This window comes from Zonotrichia albicollis, chromosome 15 (genome assembly GCF_047830755.1).
Source record: "Zonotrichia albicollis isolate bZonAlb1 chromosome 15, bZonAlb1.hap1, whole genome shotgun sequence".
In the NCBI taxonomy this organism is placed as follows: Eukaryota; Metazoa; Chordata; class Aves; order Passeriformes; family Passerellidae; genus Zonotrichia; species Zonotrichia albicollis.
This window is the reverse complement of record NC_133833.1, coordinates 9,620,683-9,638,926: the sequence shown is the minus strand read 5'-3', so window position 1 is coordinate 9,638,926 and position 18,244 is coordinate 9,620,683. Positions and strand designations below refer to the sequence as shown.

At 50.6% G+C, this 18,244-nt stretch overlaps 1 protein-coding gene across 6 annotated transcripts in view; it reads left to right on the top strand.

The window, feature by feature from the left end:
* Window positions 1-18,244, top strand: part of TCF7 (transcription factor 7) — a 72,038-nt gene that overhangs the window by 41,739 nt on the left and 12,055 nt on the right. For 3 of the 6 annotated variants that reach the window (XM_074552246.1, XM_074552247.1, XM_074552250.1), the window contains exons 4-6: window positions 8,727-8,859; window positions 11,895-11,985; window positions 16,393-16,479. In XM_074552246.1, the coding sequence (XP_074408347.1) occupies window positions 8,727-8,859; window positions 11,895-11,985; window positions 16,393-16,479 (311 nt within the window). The remainder of the gene's footprint in view (window positions 1-8,726; window positions 8,860-11,894; window positions 11,986-16,392; window positions 16,480-18,244) is intronic. The other 3 variants (XM_074552248.1, XM_074552249.1, XM_074552251.1) reach the window with 1 other exon arrangement.

Below are 18,244 nucleotides of genomic sequence, written 5' to 3'. Positions count from 1 at the left end.
AGGTTTTTCCATCTGCTGCTGCAAGCACATCCCTGGAGAGGAGAATCTTAGAATCACAGAATGGTTTGGGCTGGAAGGGATCTTAAAGGCCATCTCATTCCACCTCCACTGCCATGGGCAGGGGCACCACCCACTAGACCAGGTTGCTGCAAGCCCCATCCAACCTGGCCTGGAACATTTCTGGGGCATGGGGCAGCCACAATTTCTCTGGGATACTGGTGCCAGTGCCTCACCACCCTCAGAGAGAATAATTTCTTCCCAATATCTAGGGACGTGAAAGCCAGATGCCAAAGCCTGCTCAGTTTAGATCCAGCACAAACTGGGGTTGGGGTTTGCAAACAACTTTTCAAAGTAGGAGAAAATCCTTGAAACGAGCACCAGCAGGGATCACAACATGGCTCTCACAGTGCAGACCATCAGTGTTTCACCAAACCTTTGCACCCTGAGGTTTGGCTGGCCCTGGTACTGCCAGGCAGTGGAGAGTGACTCCCCTGCTCCTTTGGGAAATGTCTCAAGCCTGCCCACAGGGCAAGCCTTGCCTCTGTGACACATTTTTGTTTTGCTTTCCTCCCTTGCCCTCTTGGACATTCTCCTCATTAATTCTGGGTACTGAACCAGCTGCTTGCCTTTGAGAAGTGGAGTGAAATAAAGGAGGTCAGATACTATCAGCCTCCACAGGTCAAATGGGAGCCTTTGCATTCACAGCCTCAAGCATTACCGGTAACTCCAGGGTTTGCAAGTTCTGATTCAAATTCTCAGAACCACAGGGCATGATGGGGACAGAAATTTTTAATTTTTTTTTTTCTGTGTAGCCCAGAACACCAGAGAGCCAATAACCAGGGATGGATGTTTCAGAACAAGCTGGGGGTTGATGCAGCCCCAGAATGAAATTGCCCTGGTTTTTTTGGGCAATTTTTGGGCAATAGCAAGGATTTGGTGTTGCAGTACAGCCTCTGGGTTATATTGCCCCAGCAGTTTGGTTTCATGAAGCCAAATGGCACCTCTGCCTTTTGTGTCTGTGGCACACTGGGACTGGAGGGGTGTTGCTGTTCCCTCCTGAGCAGATGCTTTGAACATCACAGCAGGAGCATTTCCCAAGCAAGGCAAGAATTGCATGGGGACATTTTCTGCAGGTTTGAGGAGGCATCTGAAGTGGGGTGGCTGTTCTGTTGAGTGAAACTGTAAACATTGTGTAGTGATGTCTAAATTTCATTTTTTTGAGGCTTCCAACTCTCTGGTATGTGGTGTAGCTGCCTCCACACTTGCCCTCTGTCACCCTAAGAGAGCAACCTCTGAGAGGGACTTTTCATCTTTATTTTTCCATGCCTTTTTTAATTTTTAAATTTTCAGGAAGAACCACCTACATCTTTCTCTTAGAAGATAAATACTTGAGAAGTGAAACAGCTCTTCCTGTGCCCGTAAATGGTGAAAAACTCAGCTTATTTCCCCTGCAGAGTTTGACTGAAAAATAATAACCATTATTGCTTAAAACCAGAAACCAGCAGCAGCACTGAGAAATTTTAGAAGGTTTTTAAGTTCTTTCCCTGTATTTCCCCCATTGCTGTAAGTGTTCAAGGGCAGGTTGGATGGGGTCCTGAGCAGCATGGGCTAGTGGGTGGTGTCTATTTGCCTGTGGCAGGCAGTTGTAACTGTATTATCTTTAAGGTCCCTTCCAAGCCAAACTGTTCTGTGATTCTGTGATTTGTCCCCAACCTGTCTGAAACTTGGTCACCCATCTGAGAGCTGGGACACAGGAGGTGTGAAATGCCAGGGAAGTTGTTCTCTGATGCACATCCCACTCACAAGGGAATCAGGATCAAGGGAGATGAGTTTGGCCACTGAGGCAAGCACATCCCCTGGAATGTGCAAAGAAGATCAGGGCTACCCAGGTGCCTCATCAGCATTTACAAAGCAGAGCTGGATTTTAAAGAACCTGAAAGAAATCAGGGAGAAAGGGAATAGTTGAGAGAATTAATGCTCCATCAACCACAAAATGTATAGTGCAGGGGTAAAAACCAGAGTGAGGACAATGTTTGGATAAAAACCTGAGCCAAGACAGCATTTGCCTGTATGTGTGATATGTCTCTTAAACCAATCAGCTCCTTGTTGCAATTCATATGCAGAGTTGATACAAGAATTAATAACTGGAAATTATTCCTTTCTTCTCCATCCGACTGCTGCTCATAAGCATGTCAGGGCCAGCCAGAGGTGGGGTGCACAGGGCAGTGGGACTCTTCTGGTCTTGGGAATGGGGTCTGTGGAGGAACCTTTGGTTGTGCTGAGGATAAGAACCAGATTTATCTCTCTGTGCCACAGCCAAACTGATTGACCTGGGCAGTGGCCAGGAAGATGCTGCTGCAGCTGCAGCCAAAACGTGTCTCTGCTGGAGGGGTGCAGGGCTGGGTGAGGGCAGTGCCTGAGCATGGGTGAATTTAACTTTCCCTGTTTCCTCTGTGGCAGCGGGCTGGGGCGCTGGGACTGCAGCAAAAGTGAGAAAAGAGAAAAAAGTGTGCTGAGCTGAGAAATGAGTCAGTGCTGCCTTTGCCTGTGGGCTGTGAGGGCTCCGGGCCCGGCGCGTGCAGCCAGCGCCACAAAGGGCCTGCAGTGGGTCCTGAGGGGATCTCTGATCACAGCCAGTGCCACAAACAGCCTGCAGTGGATCCTGGGGGGGATATTCTATCACAGCCAGTGCCACAAACAGCCTCCAGTGGGTCCTGAGGGGATCCTTCATCACAGCCAGCGCCACAAACAGTCTGCAGTGGGTCCTGAGGGGATCTCTGATCGCAGCCAGCGCCACCAACAGCCTCCAGTGGGTCCTGAGGGGGTTCTCTGATCACAGCCAGTGCCACAAATGGCTTGCAGTGGGGGGATTTCATCACAGCATCTCCTGCTGTAGCACCACGGGGAAATGAGGGGCCAAGGTGTCTGCTGACAGTCTGGGGCCCTGAGCTGGGACGTGTTACCAGAACTTAGAGTATGCAGAGCTGGCTTTGAGTCATGGGCTCTGGTGGATCCCCAGTGCCCCAAGTGACATCCTTCCCCTGGAAGCCATCCTGGCATCTGGTGCTGTGGGATGTGCCTAATAATGTCCTTAATCATCAGTCACAGGGTGGTTTGGGTTGGAAGGAACCTTAGAGATCATCCAGTTCTAACACACCTGCCATGGGCAGAGACACCTTCCGCTGGACCAGGCTGCCCAGGGCCTCATCCAAGCTGGACTCATGTCCCTGATATATCCCTGATGATTTGCTAATTTGGATTGATTGGAGGATAAAGAGCAAAAGGCACAGTGCCCCTGGTCACAGGTAGCTTCCCCAGCAGCAATGCATGCTTGGTGCAGCCTGCCTGACCTTATACCTCTTTCTGTGGCACGATGACTAATTTTGCAGCAAAGAGGAATTAATTCCTCATTGAATCAGCAGCAGCAAACCTTGGTAGGTTTTGTTTTTCACAGCCAGCACATCGACTCATCTCACTCTCTCTGAGAAGTGATGTCAAAGCAAACACGGATGGGGCAACTCGGGGCTGGACTGCAGCCTGAAGCTCCTGTGCTGCACCCAGGCACCCACGCAGGGCAAGGGAGCACAGGGACCTGCTCAGAGCTCAGCCTGACATCTGAGCTGAGAACAGTCTTGGGGGATGCTCCCAGCAGCCAGACACGGAGCTCAGCCAGTGATACAGGGCTCTGGAACTGCCAAACCCCCCTCTGCCATGGTGGTGATGGCCACCAGCATGGCACAGCTGCCAGCCCCATCTCCCTTCCCTTGGCCAGGCCCTTTGCTAGACACAGGCCACTTCTGGGCTGGCCCACAGCTCTTCATTTCTCTGTCTTTGGGGCTGGCAACGTGGGAAAATTTGAAAGTGATGTGAGTAATTTCACTTGACTGCGGCTCGGTTCCCCAGCGAGGCTGGAAACCACAGTGCTCACCCTGGCCACCAGCTCCTGCTGCTCCTGCTGCTCCTGCTGCTCCTGCTGCTCCTGCTGCTCCTGCTGCTCCTGCTCCCTGCAGCCTGCTCCAGCCTTCCTCAGCACAGCCAGGGTCGTGGATCCACCAGCTCCTGCTGCTCTTGCTGCTCCTGCTCCCTGCAGCCTGCTCCAGCTTCTCCTCAGGGTCATGGATGGGGCCACCAGCTCCAAGGGTCACAGAGGGGACCTTCCTCTCCCTGCAGGCTCCTGTGCACCCATGGATGGACAGTGGCTCCCCCAGTGCAGGGTTTTCCAGCAGTTTGAGCTCTTGGGATGTTGGCTGATGTTCTGGGAGCTGTGGTTTGTGCAAGGCAGGCAGCACTCCGGTATCCTCCATGGGGAGCACAGCACTTCCTGAAGTCACTTCCCCAAAGGAAATTTTACAGTATGAAATTTAACATTTTTCACTATTGGAAGGGGCAGTAGAGTTGAACTGCTTTATTTTAGTTCTGAATTGTCTTCTACTAGAAAATTACTTAAAGTCATTCCCATCCATAAAAGCAGCAGTGGAGCCCAGCACTGGTGGGATGTTGGGATCCTCAGCAGCCCCCAGGCAGTGTGGTGTGACCACCTCTGCTTTTAACAGCTGTGTTCAGTTGTAGCAAGGAATACTTCTCACAGGTTACAAAACATCCTCTTTTTTTTTTCATTTGCTTCTTTTCCTAAACTGATCCAAGCAAAAAAAAAGAAAAAAAATCTTTTTTTTTCCTACAATATTTTCAGAGTTTAAAAGTCAAAGAGTTTTATCAGCCATGGAAATTTTCTAGTTTGATCATTTCACTCAAATTTTGACTTTTGGCCTTCTATGCTACATTTTTTTAAGGTTAGCTTTAAAGTTTAACTGAAAAACTCTCCATCAAACCAGCAAAGTAAAACTACTCATTTTTAGCATGTCATGACTAAATAGATAAGTTTTTAAAACATTAATTAAAATACTTGCTAACACAAGGTGCTTTCCAGAAAATGTTTGATTATAATCTCATACCATTCTCTAGTGAAAACCCCACATTTTGATTAAAATCATTCATAGTTCTGATCAACTTGTATAACCCCACTGCTTCGTGTGGCCAGAGCATGTGTGATGGAGATTGGGAGCAAAGGCAAAGGATGCTGAGCCTGATCAGGCCCCTTGGAGCCCAAATACACTGAAACCCCAGTGGTGAGGGTGATCCTTCTATGCAATATCCACTGGGTTTGCATGTGCTCAGAGGACAGACAGATTTCTGTCTGGCCTTAAGATCCCATCACAATCACCCACCCAGGCTTGACTGGGGAGATCTAATTTTGCATTGCCAACAGTTAATCTTTCTTAGTAATTAATGCTACTGTCTTTTCTCTTTGCTCCTCCAATTACCTCTGGTTATTAAAGTCACATCTTGGCTTCAAGGAGGGATCTTCTTCCCTCGTAGCATTGGGTTTTTCAGTCATTTTCAGGGCGGTTGGTGGGATGGTTGGTCCTGGGAGAGGAATGCACTGCAGCATCAGTGCCTGGCCCAGCACACAGGGCAGGAGGGGGCAGTGCTCACATGGGAGCTGAGCACTCAGCAGAGCTGCAATTTAGCAAATTTGAGAGAGGAGGAAAAGTCCTTCAGGCTTGCAAACCCCATCCTGCTGCTCCATCCCTTCTGGAAATGCCATTCTGCAGTTGCTGTAAATGTGTCTCCTCATTTCTGCACAAGGCCATGGCTGCACAGATCATTCCCCAACCTGTCCTCAAGGGGCTGTGCTGGAAGAGGTGAGGCAAAGCTGTCCCTGGAGCCCCTTCAGGTCCCCCCATGGCTGCTGAAGGACAGGAGGTGACACATTGGTGTTGGGGCCATGATGTTTGGCACCAGCAGCGTTATTTTTGGTGGTTGGGTAGCGAGCAGCTCTGTCACTGCAGCTCTGGGCTGTGTTGAAACCCGAGACAAAATGAGATGCTTTACCAAACCACAGCACAGCTCCTGTGATGTCCTGAGCAGCGGCACTCTCTGTCCTCCCAGGGGACCTTCTGAGGGAGCACCAAACCACTGCCCCGTGTCACTTCAATCCTCCTTGGACAAAATATTTGCATCAGGGCAACTTTATGGCATGAAACATTGTCTGTTGCTAAGTCCTGGCTTTGAAAAGCCTCTTCAAGGTTCATGTGCTGCAGCTGATTTGCAGGAACACAATCTAGACTTTGCAAAAAATGGGGAATTGATCCTGTTTCTCTGGCATGTGGATTTCTGTAAGCCAGGTATGGTTTCACAGTGCAGCTGGGGGAGACCAGGAGCTGCAGTCCTGGCCATGGGCCACAACCATTGGCTGCTGCAGCCTTTGAACCAGGATCAACATGGAGTTTTTCTCTATTTCTCCATATTTTTGTGCAGCATTTCCTTCTTCCCTTAATTTTGGGACATGGGTTCCTGTAACAAACTCCCTAATGGAGGAAGTGGGTAGGGGGATAAATAGCCCCTTGCAGAAATTTTTGTCTCCTTGCTGGCCATCCTTCCCCACCAGATCTTTATGGCTTTAGAGAGTAGAGTAGTTTTTGAGTGAGGCAGGGGGAAATGTAGAAGGGTCATGGGGAATGCAGCTCTTCTTACTGGTGCAGCATGTTGTTTGCCATCTGAACTGGTGGAAAAACTGAATAATTGAGCTGCAAGTCTTGTTGTACCACCAGGTTACACCTGGACTGTTGAATCTCAGAATGGTTTGAGTTGGAAGGGACCTTAAAAATCAAACCTTCCAATCCCTTGTCTCCTGCCATTGTTCACAGTCATCAGTCAGCCAGGCTGGCCGCTGAATGGTGCTGTGCTTTGGATCAGGCATGAGGCAAATGGGAAAGAAAGATCTGCCCTACTTTGAGCAGAAGAAATGCTTGAGTTGAGGTTTTCAAAACTGCTCAACATTGAGATTGTTCTGCTCCAGTGTCATGTTAGAATGTACACGTAGAACTGCATATCCCTCATTTAGGCTTTGTGGCTCTTAAATAAGCTAAACCATAGCTAATTTTAGAAATATCACTGAAAAGCTCTTCTTCATCTCATTTCATGGCTGAGAATAGAAAGAGCTCAGAGCTCCAAACATGTGTTTAACTAAGCAGGAACCAGCCCACTGCTGCTCTTGATGGGAAAACCACATAAGCCATGGCCATGCTGCAGGACAGGAATGTTCCACACCAGTTTGTGCTGGGAAGGGGGATTACATTCCCAGTACCCCACTGAATGCAGTAAATCTACACCTGTTAAGCACCAGGAATTAGGGTTTTCATTCATTCTCAAATGCAAACCTGCGTGCCTCTTGGTTTTTATTTGCATGAGCAAACCTTTGTGGGAAAGGCAGATGTAAAGCAGCGTCTCCATCGGTCTGTTTGCTTTTCCGCTTCATGGGTTTCCTCCTCAGAGCAGGGATGCAAAACACAGGACTTGCCCAGGGTTCTCAATGCCCTTGGAGCAGCCAGGAAGGGTCTGGGATAGGTTTATCAGAGCCACTGTCTTTGTCTGTGCCTCCCTCACCAAAGCCAGCCATAGCTTTGTGCTCATTCTGCCTGAGCAAAATCATTACCAAAGTGGAAGGCACCAGTGAGTTGAGTCCAGGGACCCTACATGACTTGTCAAAAGTCACACAGCAAATCATCTGTAGACATCCCAATGAGACTACTGAAAACTGGCTGGCCAGCTCCTAGCCCCTGGAGAGCTGTCTGTCCTGCTCAGTTCCCAAACTGACCCTGTTCTGGAGTGCTGTTAGTCCTGGTTTCTTTTGTGGATTTATCTACCTAACATTCCACCACCAGGATGAAGTCAGTTTGGATTTAAAGGCAGCCATGGGCGAAACTGGGCATGTAGGAAACAGCACGAGACGCTCGAGGCGAGGAGGCTGCGTCGAAGGCAGAGTGTGTGTAGAAGGCAGAGTGTCTGTGTGTCTGTGTGTCTGTGTGTGCTCCTTGCTGCTGTGCAGCTCTTCCAAGCAGCTTCCCCTCTCTCTTCTCCAACACATAGGAGGACTTCCTGTTGTGTTCACCAAAAAGGGCATTTTCCAAGGTGTTGGGCTCTGACAGCGTGCTGCACGTAACGAGCGCAGCTACAAGAGGAGACAGACTTTTATTTGCTTACTTTTCCTGGATTTTTTGCATCTCCAGCATTACCTCAGCTCCCTCTGGTCCTTATCCAGCACTGGAGCTCAGTCCAACCGGGATTTCAGCCCAAGGGCTAACTGGTGACCATGTCCTGTTTTCAAAGACATTACCCTCAGTGTTTAATGGTGGCCTTGGCAGTGCTGGGTTAGTGGCTCTATAAAGTCTTTTCCAACCTAAATGATTCTGTGATCCTGTGTCTGTCCTTGCATGGCTGCCCTGATTAAGAAAGCCCAAACATGACTTCCACAGTGAATATGAAGGATTCACTGTGAAAGTTCAGATTTAGACTCTGTGGTAGTCCAGGACAGAGAACAAGACCTTTGCATTGGGTAACTTGTAGCATTCATCCTGGAGTAAAAGATACTTGCAATGAATGGAAAAAAAAGTTCTGAACTCTGAAAACTTCAAGCTGGTTTGATCTCTTTTCCACTTATCCAAGAAATCATCTCCAGCTGTTTTTCCTGCTCAGTTTATGGATTAGGTTTTGGCGTTTTTTTTGCAGGATACTGCAGTGTTTGTTTAGTAATTTGCTTAGTGTTTGTGTAGTGTTTTTAGCTATTCCCAGCCTTGCTGGCAACAGCAGGACTGCAGAGGGCACTGGCTGTCCCTGCTGGTGGATCCTGATGGTTTCTGAGTCCTGTCCGTGGTTGTGTCTTGCAGTCCAACAAAGTTCCCGTGGTGCAGCCGTCGCACGGAGTGCACCCGCTCACCCCGCTCATCCCCTACAGCAACGAGCACTTCAGCCACGGCTCCCACTCCCCCCACCTGCCTGCTGACATCAACCAGAAACAAGGTAAGGCCACCACTGGGACCTCTCTGCGGGGAGGGCGGCTCACCTGGAGACCACTGAGGCTGGCACCCTCCTGCTCCCAAATCTATGAGAAAAATCAGCACCTTTGGTCAGCTTAGCAGGAGGAGATTATTTTTAGTTTATTGGCAATGCTTTGTGATCTGGCCATGAGCAGTTTGATACCAAAAGTGCCAGCCCTGCTGATGGAGTGTGCTCAGTTCTCTGTGCAAGCTGTCCTGCACCTTGAGACCACACCAGAGCCTGCACGACAATGCACAAGAGTCAACCAGAAAATGGAAAGTAATCTTTCCTTTGACTCATACCCAAACTGCTGTCAGGTTGTCATTTTGAGAAAATAAATGCTTGAAACAGGAAATATTTTGACTAAATGGGATTGGTGTCTGATAGTTGACTGGACTGTGACATGTGTGTCCCCGTAGCCACATGTTATGTGGTTGTCACCTGGTTTGGCTTTTTGTGTTCCTGTGTGAGCCCAGGCTGTGTCAATTGGCTCATGAGGCTACAGAGGAAAGTACAGTATGTTGAGGTTAAACCTTCTAAAATAAACTGTAAATACAAGTATGTGTTGAGGAATTCACCCCAGTCCATCATTCCATCATTCTTCATGGGTTCCTGGCAAACTGAGTGTAAAATCAAACTTTCCTCAACCTTACCTTAGTGCAGAACATCTGTTCAGATTACCCAGTTTTTTACACAAACCTGGGCTTGATTTCATGGGAAAGCAAAAAAAATCTGACAGTTTTGTGTCAAACTGCATTCAGGAAGGAGCAGTGTCTGTCAGAACCCATACGCCAGTGCCAAAACAGAGGCACAAAACTAACTGTTGTGATGTGGGCAAAGGCCTCCATCCAGGAGTGATCCCAACGGTCCCAGAGGCATCAGCTTCACCAAGTTAACATCACTGATAAAACAATGGGTTATTGAGGATGCTCTTGGCAGGAGGACCCACTAAATAATCCCTGGTCTGAACCTAGAGGTCACATTCTGGACTCATCAGGGCTGCTGATGGTGGGGTTTAGGTCTGGAGGTCACATTCTGGACTCATCAGGGATGCTGATGGTAGAATTTAGGTCTGGTGTAAGGGATACCCAGGCACATCCTGGTTGTCTTCCAGGCAACACACTGCTTGTGAGCCATCAGAGCATAATAAACTCAGCAGAAAAATAGAAAGAGTTAACAAAATGAACCTACTGAAAGCTCAGGTAATGAGTTGAGTCTGACGGAAAGTGTGCAGGAAGGCAGCCCAGCACACCTTCCCCCTTGCTGCCTTTGCTGCACCTGGCAGAGCTCTGCCCCTCCCAGAGCTGCCTCCTGGACTCACTGGCAGCCTGGGAAACCTTAAGTGGTACAAGAGCTGCTCGCCCAAGGGCAGAGCTGGTTGTACCCCTCTGTGGAGGCTACAGCTGGCACTGGAGCAGTCCCTGAGCATTCAGCTCTGCTGTGGGTCAGTCATTCCTGGACACTGTCCTTGGGCTGCCCACCTGGCCCTCAGTGCAGGCGCTGTCCACATTCCCATTTGTCCTGTGCTTCTACAGACACAGGGAGTCTGTTTGTCCCACAGATCCACCTTGTGCAATTCAAGGAAAGGTTCAGTCCACAATGCTCAGCTGGGTCTTGCCTTTGTGGTGCAGCTGTGATCACACATGCCCCATGCCTGCACTGCTGGGTGAGGGTTTTCTCCTGTGTTCATCCTGGATGTGCCCCATCTGTGTTTTCATCACTGAAACAGCTCCCACTACCACCCAGTGTAAGCGCTTGAGAGGCACTCTCATACTCATTCTCCCAGCATCCCTTTAAAGTTTCTCACAGTAGCCCAAGGACACACAGACCAGGAAATACAAGCAGGAATTCTGAGTCAGTGGCTGGTGGCCCAACCACTGGGCCAGCAAGAATAACTTGTGCTCTGACTTATGCAACTCCTGTTGTTGGGGGTGCAGATCTGAGGATGTTCCATCAGCTGCCTTGGGCAGGCCTGCTTTTGTTTGACCCTCCATTGGCCACTGAGTCCCACTTGAAGGAAATCTTGTACTAGGTTAAAGATTCCTGTCAGGTCAGTTATGTATTTATTTTAGCTGACTCCTAATAAAATGCAGTTGGTATCATTCCTAATTAATAAGGGATCATTCAAACACCTAGGAGAAAAATCCAGTTGCAGCTGCTTGCTGCTCATCACCAATTTAGTCCGTGCGTTTATCATCCGGGATGGCAACTGGATAATCCCTGTTCCCAGTTTTTGTCTGAGGCTCAATAGCAGCCATCACTGCCCTGGGATGCTGTCAGAACTCAGCACCCCTCCAGTTCCCAGTCCAGGGGTCAGCTGGGGGCTGGCTTTGCCAGCAGCACCGTGGTTGTCTGAGTCCCACCCACAGCTCCAGGCAGCACAGGATGTTTTCCAGCCCAGCTAGGAAGGGAGCAGTGCTGCAGCCCTGTCCCCTGGCCATGCTGCTGTGCCAGAGGCTTTGAAGATCACACAGGGATTCCCCATGCGAAGGGTGAATTCCCAGCTGGCACCATACCCACCTCCATAGCTCCTTGGCACCCACAGAGCTGCAGAACAATTGTTTTGAACTCAAATTGCTTAAAATTAAGTTGGAAGTGATGCCTGCTGGAACATCCCCGCTGCTCATGGGGGGTCCTGCAGATGACTGATGGAAAGGGAGCACAGGAATGGCTTTGACCATCCACTGAGCACCTGAGTGGGTTCTCTGGGAAAGAAAGAGGGATGCCTGGAGTCAGCCAAATCCTTACCAAAGCTCCTTGGCCTCAGGGTGGCATGGAGCAGCTGTGATGCTTGTGCAAGAGCAAGATGTCTCCGCCACCCCCCCTTATGTCTGTGATTTTGCAGCAATGTGGGTGACCCACCACATCCCCACAGAGGGAACACCACCCTGCAGATGGTTATTTCATGTGGCCGTCCACAAGTGCCCAGAGATGGGGCAGCCAGGGGGCTGGGAGCGAGCAGGGTCACCCAGGGAGTGCAGTGCCACGTTCAACTCTTCTCCTTCTCCTTCTTGCAGGAGTGCACCGTCCTTCGCAGACCTCAGACATCCCTGGTTTCTACCCCCTGCCCCCCGGAGGAGTGGGGCAGATCACGCCGTCGATGGGATGGTGAGTGAGGGACGGCTCCCTGAGCCAGCCCCCCTCTGCTGCTGCTCCCTGGGACCTCCACGGGGCCTCCCCCAGCTTCTCCCCTCCTGTGTGCTGTGTGAAGAGGGAGGAGAATCCAGCCCTGTCTGTCCTGGAGGTGGGAGCAGACCCGTGGAGAGGCTGAAGGTTTCATCCTGGCTGAGGCATCCCTGGAGAGGGGTTACAAGCTGCCCAGTCCAAAACTGCCTCCTGCTTTACATCTGTCTGTGTGGATTAGGGAACCCAGAGAGAGCTTCCTACCCACCCCTCCTGATCACAGCAGAAGTCTGTTTTTTGAGTAGGAGGTAATTTTCTCCCTCACTGGACTTTTCTGCACAAACAGTGCTTTCCCTGAGCACACCACCAGTACGGAGCAATCCCGTGGGATGCTCCATCTGCCAGGCCCTGGTGTTTCTTGGGTTCTGACACACTGGGAAAAAGCTCATCACGGCAGAGACCTGCCAGGAAGCAACCCTGGTAACCCACAGCCTGGCCAGCTGGTAACCACTGCCCTAGCAGACATGGGAAAGGAGACACCATGAGCTGGAGCACTCCCAAAAAGTACCCCCTGCATGGGCCAGCCCTGCAGAGCATCCTGCAAAGCACAGCCTGCTCGTAAACCTGCCCTGGGGACACAAGTTAAAAATACACCAGTGTGTTCTCTGTGGTCATTGCCAGTGGCTTTTGTCCCCATGACCATGAGCACACTGAGAGAGCGGGTCTGGCAGGTGCTGCCATGTGGGCATCATCACTCCTCAGGTTAATATTTAATCCCTGCTGATGATGTAGGGACATGGCAGAGGCTGGCAGGGAGACTGGTGGCTGCAGGTGGCAATTCAGGGTTGCTGGGATGAGGAGAGGGTGCAGGGACAGTGGCCAGATTCCCCCAGTGCCAGTGGATAAAACTCTGGCAAAGCCCAGCAGAGAGCTTCAGGTACAAGAACCTATTGCAGAGTGGGCAAGGGGAAGCTTCTTAAAGCACAAAGTAAAATGTTAGCTTTTGCTTTGTTTTGTTTATGAATTTCATGTTCCAGATATTTAACCACAAGGAAACAGAGAATGAGGCCTTTGCTACAGAGTCTGGCTTCAAAGAGATTACATTTTGCCTTCTGTGCTAAATCTGCTACTCTTGGGTGATGATTTAACTTCTCATATGATGTGATTCATCCTCAGGAAAAACAAGGACTAGGGTGAATCTGGTGTAACATGATAGAAACAGTGGGAGTGGGGAGAAAGGAGCCTGTTTGTCAAATGGAAGGTCCATTCTGGGTTAGGATGGTGCTGTTCAGACAGCCCTGGGCTCATGAAGGGAGAGCAGTCTGGTGTCTGGTTTTTTATGGAGATTTTGTGGGGCAATTGGGGGTAGAGAGAGCTTTCATGGCTGAGAGCTGCTCCAGCATCTGTGGGGTTTGGCATCCTCCTGCAGCCTCATCAGATGGCTTCATTCATTAATGGCTTCATTAATAGGGCAGATATGGTAAAGCAGCAATGGGCCTGACATGCAGAGAGCAGCACCTTGAGGCATGTGTGTCTGACAGAGTTTTGCTCGTTCTTTTCCTTGCCTGGAATGTGTGGAAGAGCCCCAGCCCTACCTGTGGAGTGCCCAGTGCTCAGCGGAGGCTCAGCACTGCCGTGGGTGGGTGCAGGAGCACTGAAGCCTGGCATGCTCATGGCAGCATCCAGGGGCTGTGTGCCAGGGATGGGTGTGCTGGGGATGGTCATGCCAGGGATGCACCCCAGAGAAGCTGTGGCTGCCCCATCCCTGGAAGTGTTCAGACCAGGCTGGATGGGATCTTGAGCAACCTGGGCTAGAGGAAGGTGTCCCTGTCCATGACAGGGCATTGGAGCTGGATGATCTTTAAGGTTCCTCCCAACCCAAACCATTCCAGGATTCTGTGGTTGTGCTGGTGCCACCAGGGAGCTGCCAGGCCAGGGCAGCCACACATGGGAAGCAACTTTTCCTCCACAAGCTGGCAGGCAGGAGCTGGGCACAAACTGGTTTTGTTCTCACCGAGCGCTTCAGGAGGAGGAGCTGCAATCACTCTCTCTGTAATTAAGCTGGGATGACAGTCAGATAAAAGCTTCCAAGAGTCCAGTCAAGTGAGTTTTGCTTATGGGAGCCTGGCAGTAAACATCAGCCAGGAACCTGCAAATCGTGTCACTCACCTGTGCCCAGGGCCGAGCTCAGTGGTGCCAGGGCAGCCTCTCCTCCAGCATCCCACAGCCCTTTCCTGAGCCACGCTCCCTTCACCAGCTGATCCTCTGCAAACAGGCTGAGAGCTGGGGTTGTTCAGCCTGGAGAAATTTCCAGGGAGGCCTCAGAGTTCCTTCCCATACCTAAAAGTAGCTTAAAAAAAGAGGGAGAGGCACTTTTTATATGGGCAGATAGGACAAGGGAGAACAGTTTTGAAATAAAAGAGGAAAGTTAGATCAGATGTTGGGAAGGTTTTTGCCCAGAGACATTGCAGCTACCCCATCCCTGAAGGTGTTCATGGTCAGGTTGGACAGGGCTTAGAGCAGCTGGATCTAGTGAAAGGTGTCCCTGCCCTTGTCAGGAGCTTGGAATGGGATGAGCTTTAAGGTCCCTTCCAACCCAGACCAGTAATTCCATGGTATGGGCTGCAGTTGTGCACTCCCAACCATCAGGGACTGATTTTGCAGTTGCTTTAATTTTCATGTCAGAGGGACTTTGGATGAAGCTGTGAGTGCCTGACTCCATTCCCATCCCAATACCCCGGCCCCTGGAGTAACCCAGGTCTCTCCTGGCTGAGCTCCAAGTGTTTTCTCGGCCCTGGGGCAGCCACCTCCACCTTCAAAGGCTGTTTGGGTTTCCCGGTGCGCGGCTGTTTGTTGGTGTGTTTATACCCCCGACATCTGAGGGGTCGGAGAGGGCTCCTGCCTGCCAGGGTGTAAACAGCCCTGGCTGCCTTTCCTGCAGACACATCCCACAGATTTCAGTCCAGCCAGGAGGATTTCAGACAGCAGCAGGAGCAGGAGCCTCCTTCCTGCCCAGCACAGCTCAGGGGTCTGATGCTGCCCCGCTGTCATTATTCCTCTTCAGGGCAGAAACTTCTCTTTAGCCCTGAAAAATCCCAGGCATCCAGGAGCTTGGGTCCTTCAAGTTCACCACACTTAATGATAATGGACTTTTTGTGGATTTTTTTCATCATTAGAGCTGAAAATAGGTAGTTCTGGGTTTGGGTACAGCTCTGTGCAGCATGGCCAGAGAAGCACAAGTACCAGCACAGTTGTGAGCACCCCATTGTTCCCCATCCCTGGAAGTGTTCAAGGCCAGGTGGGATGGGGCTTGGAGCAGCCTGGTCTAGTGGGAGATGTCCCTGCTTATGGCAGGGTGGGTTGGAATGAACTTTAAGGTCCCTTCCAACCTAAACCATTCTGTAATTCTATGATCTCCATGTGCAGTTTTAGGCTAGAAGCATCTTTTGGCAGGTTTGCAGAACAATCCAAGGTATTTTTGAGCTATTTCCATATGAAAATGTGGGGGTTCCCTTGCTGGGAACAACAAGGAACTTCCTGCATAGTTATTTTACTATCTCAAAAATAATTTCCAGCTGCAGGTCTGATACATGTCTGGTCCCCAGTATGAAACAGCTTTCAAAAAGAATGCAGGACTGAGATTTTGGCTTCTTTAAAACTGATGGGTGTCCTTAAAAGGGTGTGCTGAGGAAATCAGAGCATTCCTGAAGCACAAAGGCAGGGTAGCTACCTTCTCTCCAGGCTCCAGGAGTCTCCTGTGCTTGGGGCATCACAGCATCACAGAGTAGATGAAGTTGGAAGTGACCACAGTGGGTGACCTGGTCCAACCTCCCTGCTCAAGCAGAGTTGTTCCAGAGCACATGGCACAGGATTGCATCCAGACAATCCTGGGTTATCTCCAGTGAGGGAGGCTCCACACCCTTTCTGGATAGCCAGTGCTTGGTCACTGCACAGTAAAGAAGTTTTCCTTATATTTATCCTCCTGGTGCAGCTTCTTGTGCACCACACAGAGAATCTGAGCAGGCTTTAATTTTATTTTTTTTTTTTTGGTCACACTGTGCTCTTTTGAGCAACTTCTCCTGCACAATAGCAACATCTCCTGATTTTTCAGCATGCCTCTGCACTTTGCATTGTTACCAGGTAAACTCAGAGCTGCAGCATTAGTCAGTACCAGGGGCAGAGGGGTTCAGAACTGGATCCCACCTTTGTAGGAAGGCCCAGGTTCTCTCAAAATAACACCCAAAGCCCACACTGACCCTCAAGGCTAAGGGACACTGAGTGTCCATCCATCCAGCCAGGAGCATCAGTGCTCTGAACCCGTTAGCAAAGGGTATCTGTAGGAAACACCCCGTGGCTGTGGATGCTTTATAGACTCTTTCTTCCTGATCCCAGGCAGAGCCAGTCTGTCTATCCGCTCCCGTCATGTGGATTTAGACAGCCGTACTCGTCAGCGCTTTCTGCTGGGGCTTCTTTCTCCAGGTGAGTATCAGCTGTGGCAGACAGGGCAGCTCAGCTGGTCGTGCAGCTTGCAGTTTGTGCAGCAGGAGCTTGCAGCAGACCACAGCCACCCAGGGACAGCCACACACCCTCCCAGGGCAGCCACAGGGACAGAAGGTGCTTTTAGGCAGTGTCTGGTCCAAGGGGTGCTCAGGGGAGTATTGAGGATGAAGGATGCACAGTGGTTGGGTTTTATTTAGCAGAGCTCTAAAGAGAGACAAAAACTCCAGCCTTCAGCTCAGCACTGGGAAATGGGGTGGAATCCATTGCTCAGGACATTGCTCCGTGTCACTAACCCTGAATGTGTCCCTGCTGCCACCAGCGCTTTGCTCTGCAGAGATGGATCTGGTTTACTTGGTCTTAGCTTTAAAAGCAGGACAGGAGGGGGCAGTGATTTGCTGCCCTCCCATCAGAACAAGTCATTTCTGTGAGATACAAACACAGCTTGTGCCTTTGGGTGAGCAAAATGCATCCCCTGTGGATGGGAATCACTGAGCCCAGCTCTTCCAGGCATGCTGCTGGGCAAAGCCCTCCTGGTCCCATAGGTTCACCAGGGCCATATCAGCTTCTGCTTCATGTTGTCCTGAAGGGCTGTTAGTGGAGATTTCCCACAGGAAAACCATGCAAACCCTTGCTCAGGCGAGCCCTTAGCCACACAGAAACCTGGATCCATGTAACCCTCAATCCATACAACACTTGATCCATGCAACCCTTAGCCTTGCAGAAGAGGGGAGGGAGTGTGCCAGCCCTCCTTTCTCATGAGGTATGACCCATGCACAGCTTCAGAAGTGAAGGCAAGAGGAGCTAACGGTTCCGTGGGGAGCCCCAGCAGCCTCCCTGAGCTCCTGCCTGCAGGATTTTGGGGTGGATTTTGCAGCACTGCTGCTGCAGCCGAGAAAAGTACACCTGGCCAGATAAGGATCAGACTGTGCTGGTGGATTAAATTAAATAGCTTTTCTTTTCGTGCCAGCATATCTAATGAACAGTTCATCTCCCATGGGCAATTCTGCCATCTCAAGCTGCAGTCATAAAGTGGCAAGCTTGGCAAAGCTGACTTTGCTGGCTTTATCCTCCAGAACTCGGGAGAGAGCTAATGAAGCCTGAGAGCTAATGAGACCTCTCATGATCTCAGCCCATGTTGTGGAGAGCGTTGCTCAGGCAAGGTGCACCTCCTAGAGTTGCAGTTGGGTTCATGTTCAGACTTAATCTATTTCTGTTAAAAGAAAGGTGTGGGGTGGTCCTAATCTCTCCCATCCAAACCCAAACTCCCAAAGGAGTTTGATGTTCCTTTCTGCAGTGCTAATGAGATAGTGCAACAATAGAGACCTGAGCAGCTGAAACTGCTGGGTGAAAGCACCCTTGATCTCGGCCAGGCTGGCTCCTGCTGCAGGCGGCTTCCCTCGCTGTGGCACTGGATCCTTTCCATCCACCCGCCCACAGCTTGACCAGCCATGCCATAAGGGTGACCCAGGGGTGGTGGGCAGTGCCTGCCCCCCTCCAGCCAGGCAGCACTGTGTGCTTTCCATGTTCTCGCTTTCCGTCTGCTTCGCCACGTCAGAGCGCGCTCCGAGGGACAATGTGGCTGCCTGAGGGATGCCCTGGCACTCTGAGGGATGCTCTGGCTCCTGGCACTCCCAGGGATGCCCTGGCACTCTGAGGGATGCCCTGGCTACCTGATGCTCCAAGGGATGCCCTGGCTGCCCAGCACCCCGAGGGATGCCCTGGCTGCCCAGCCCCTGCCATGTCT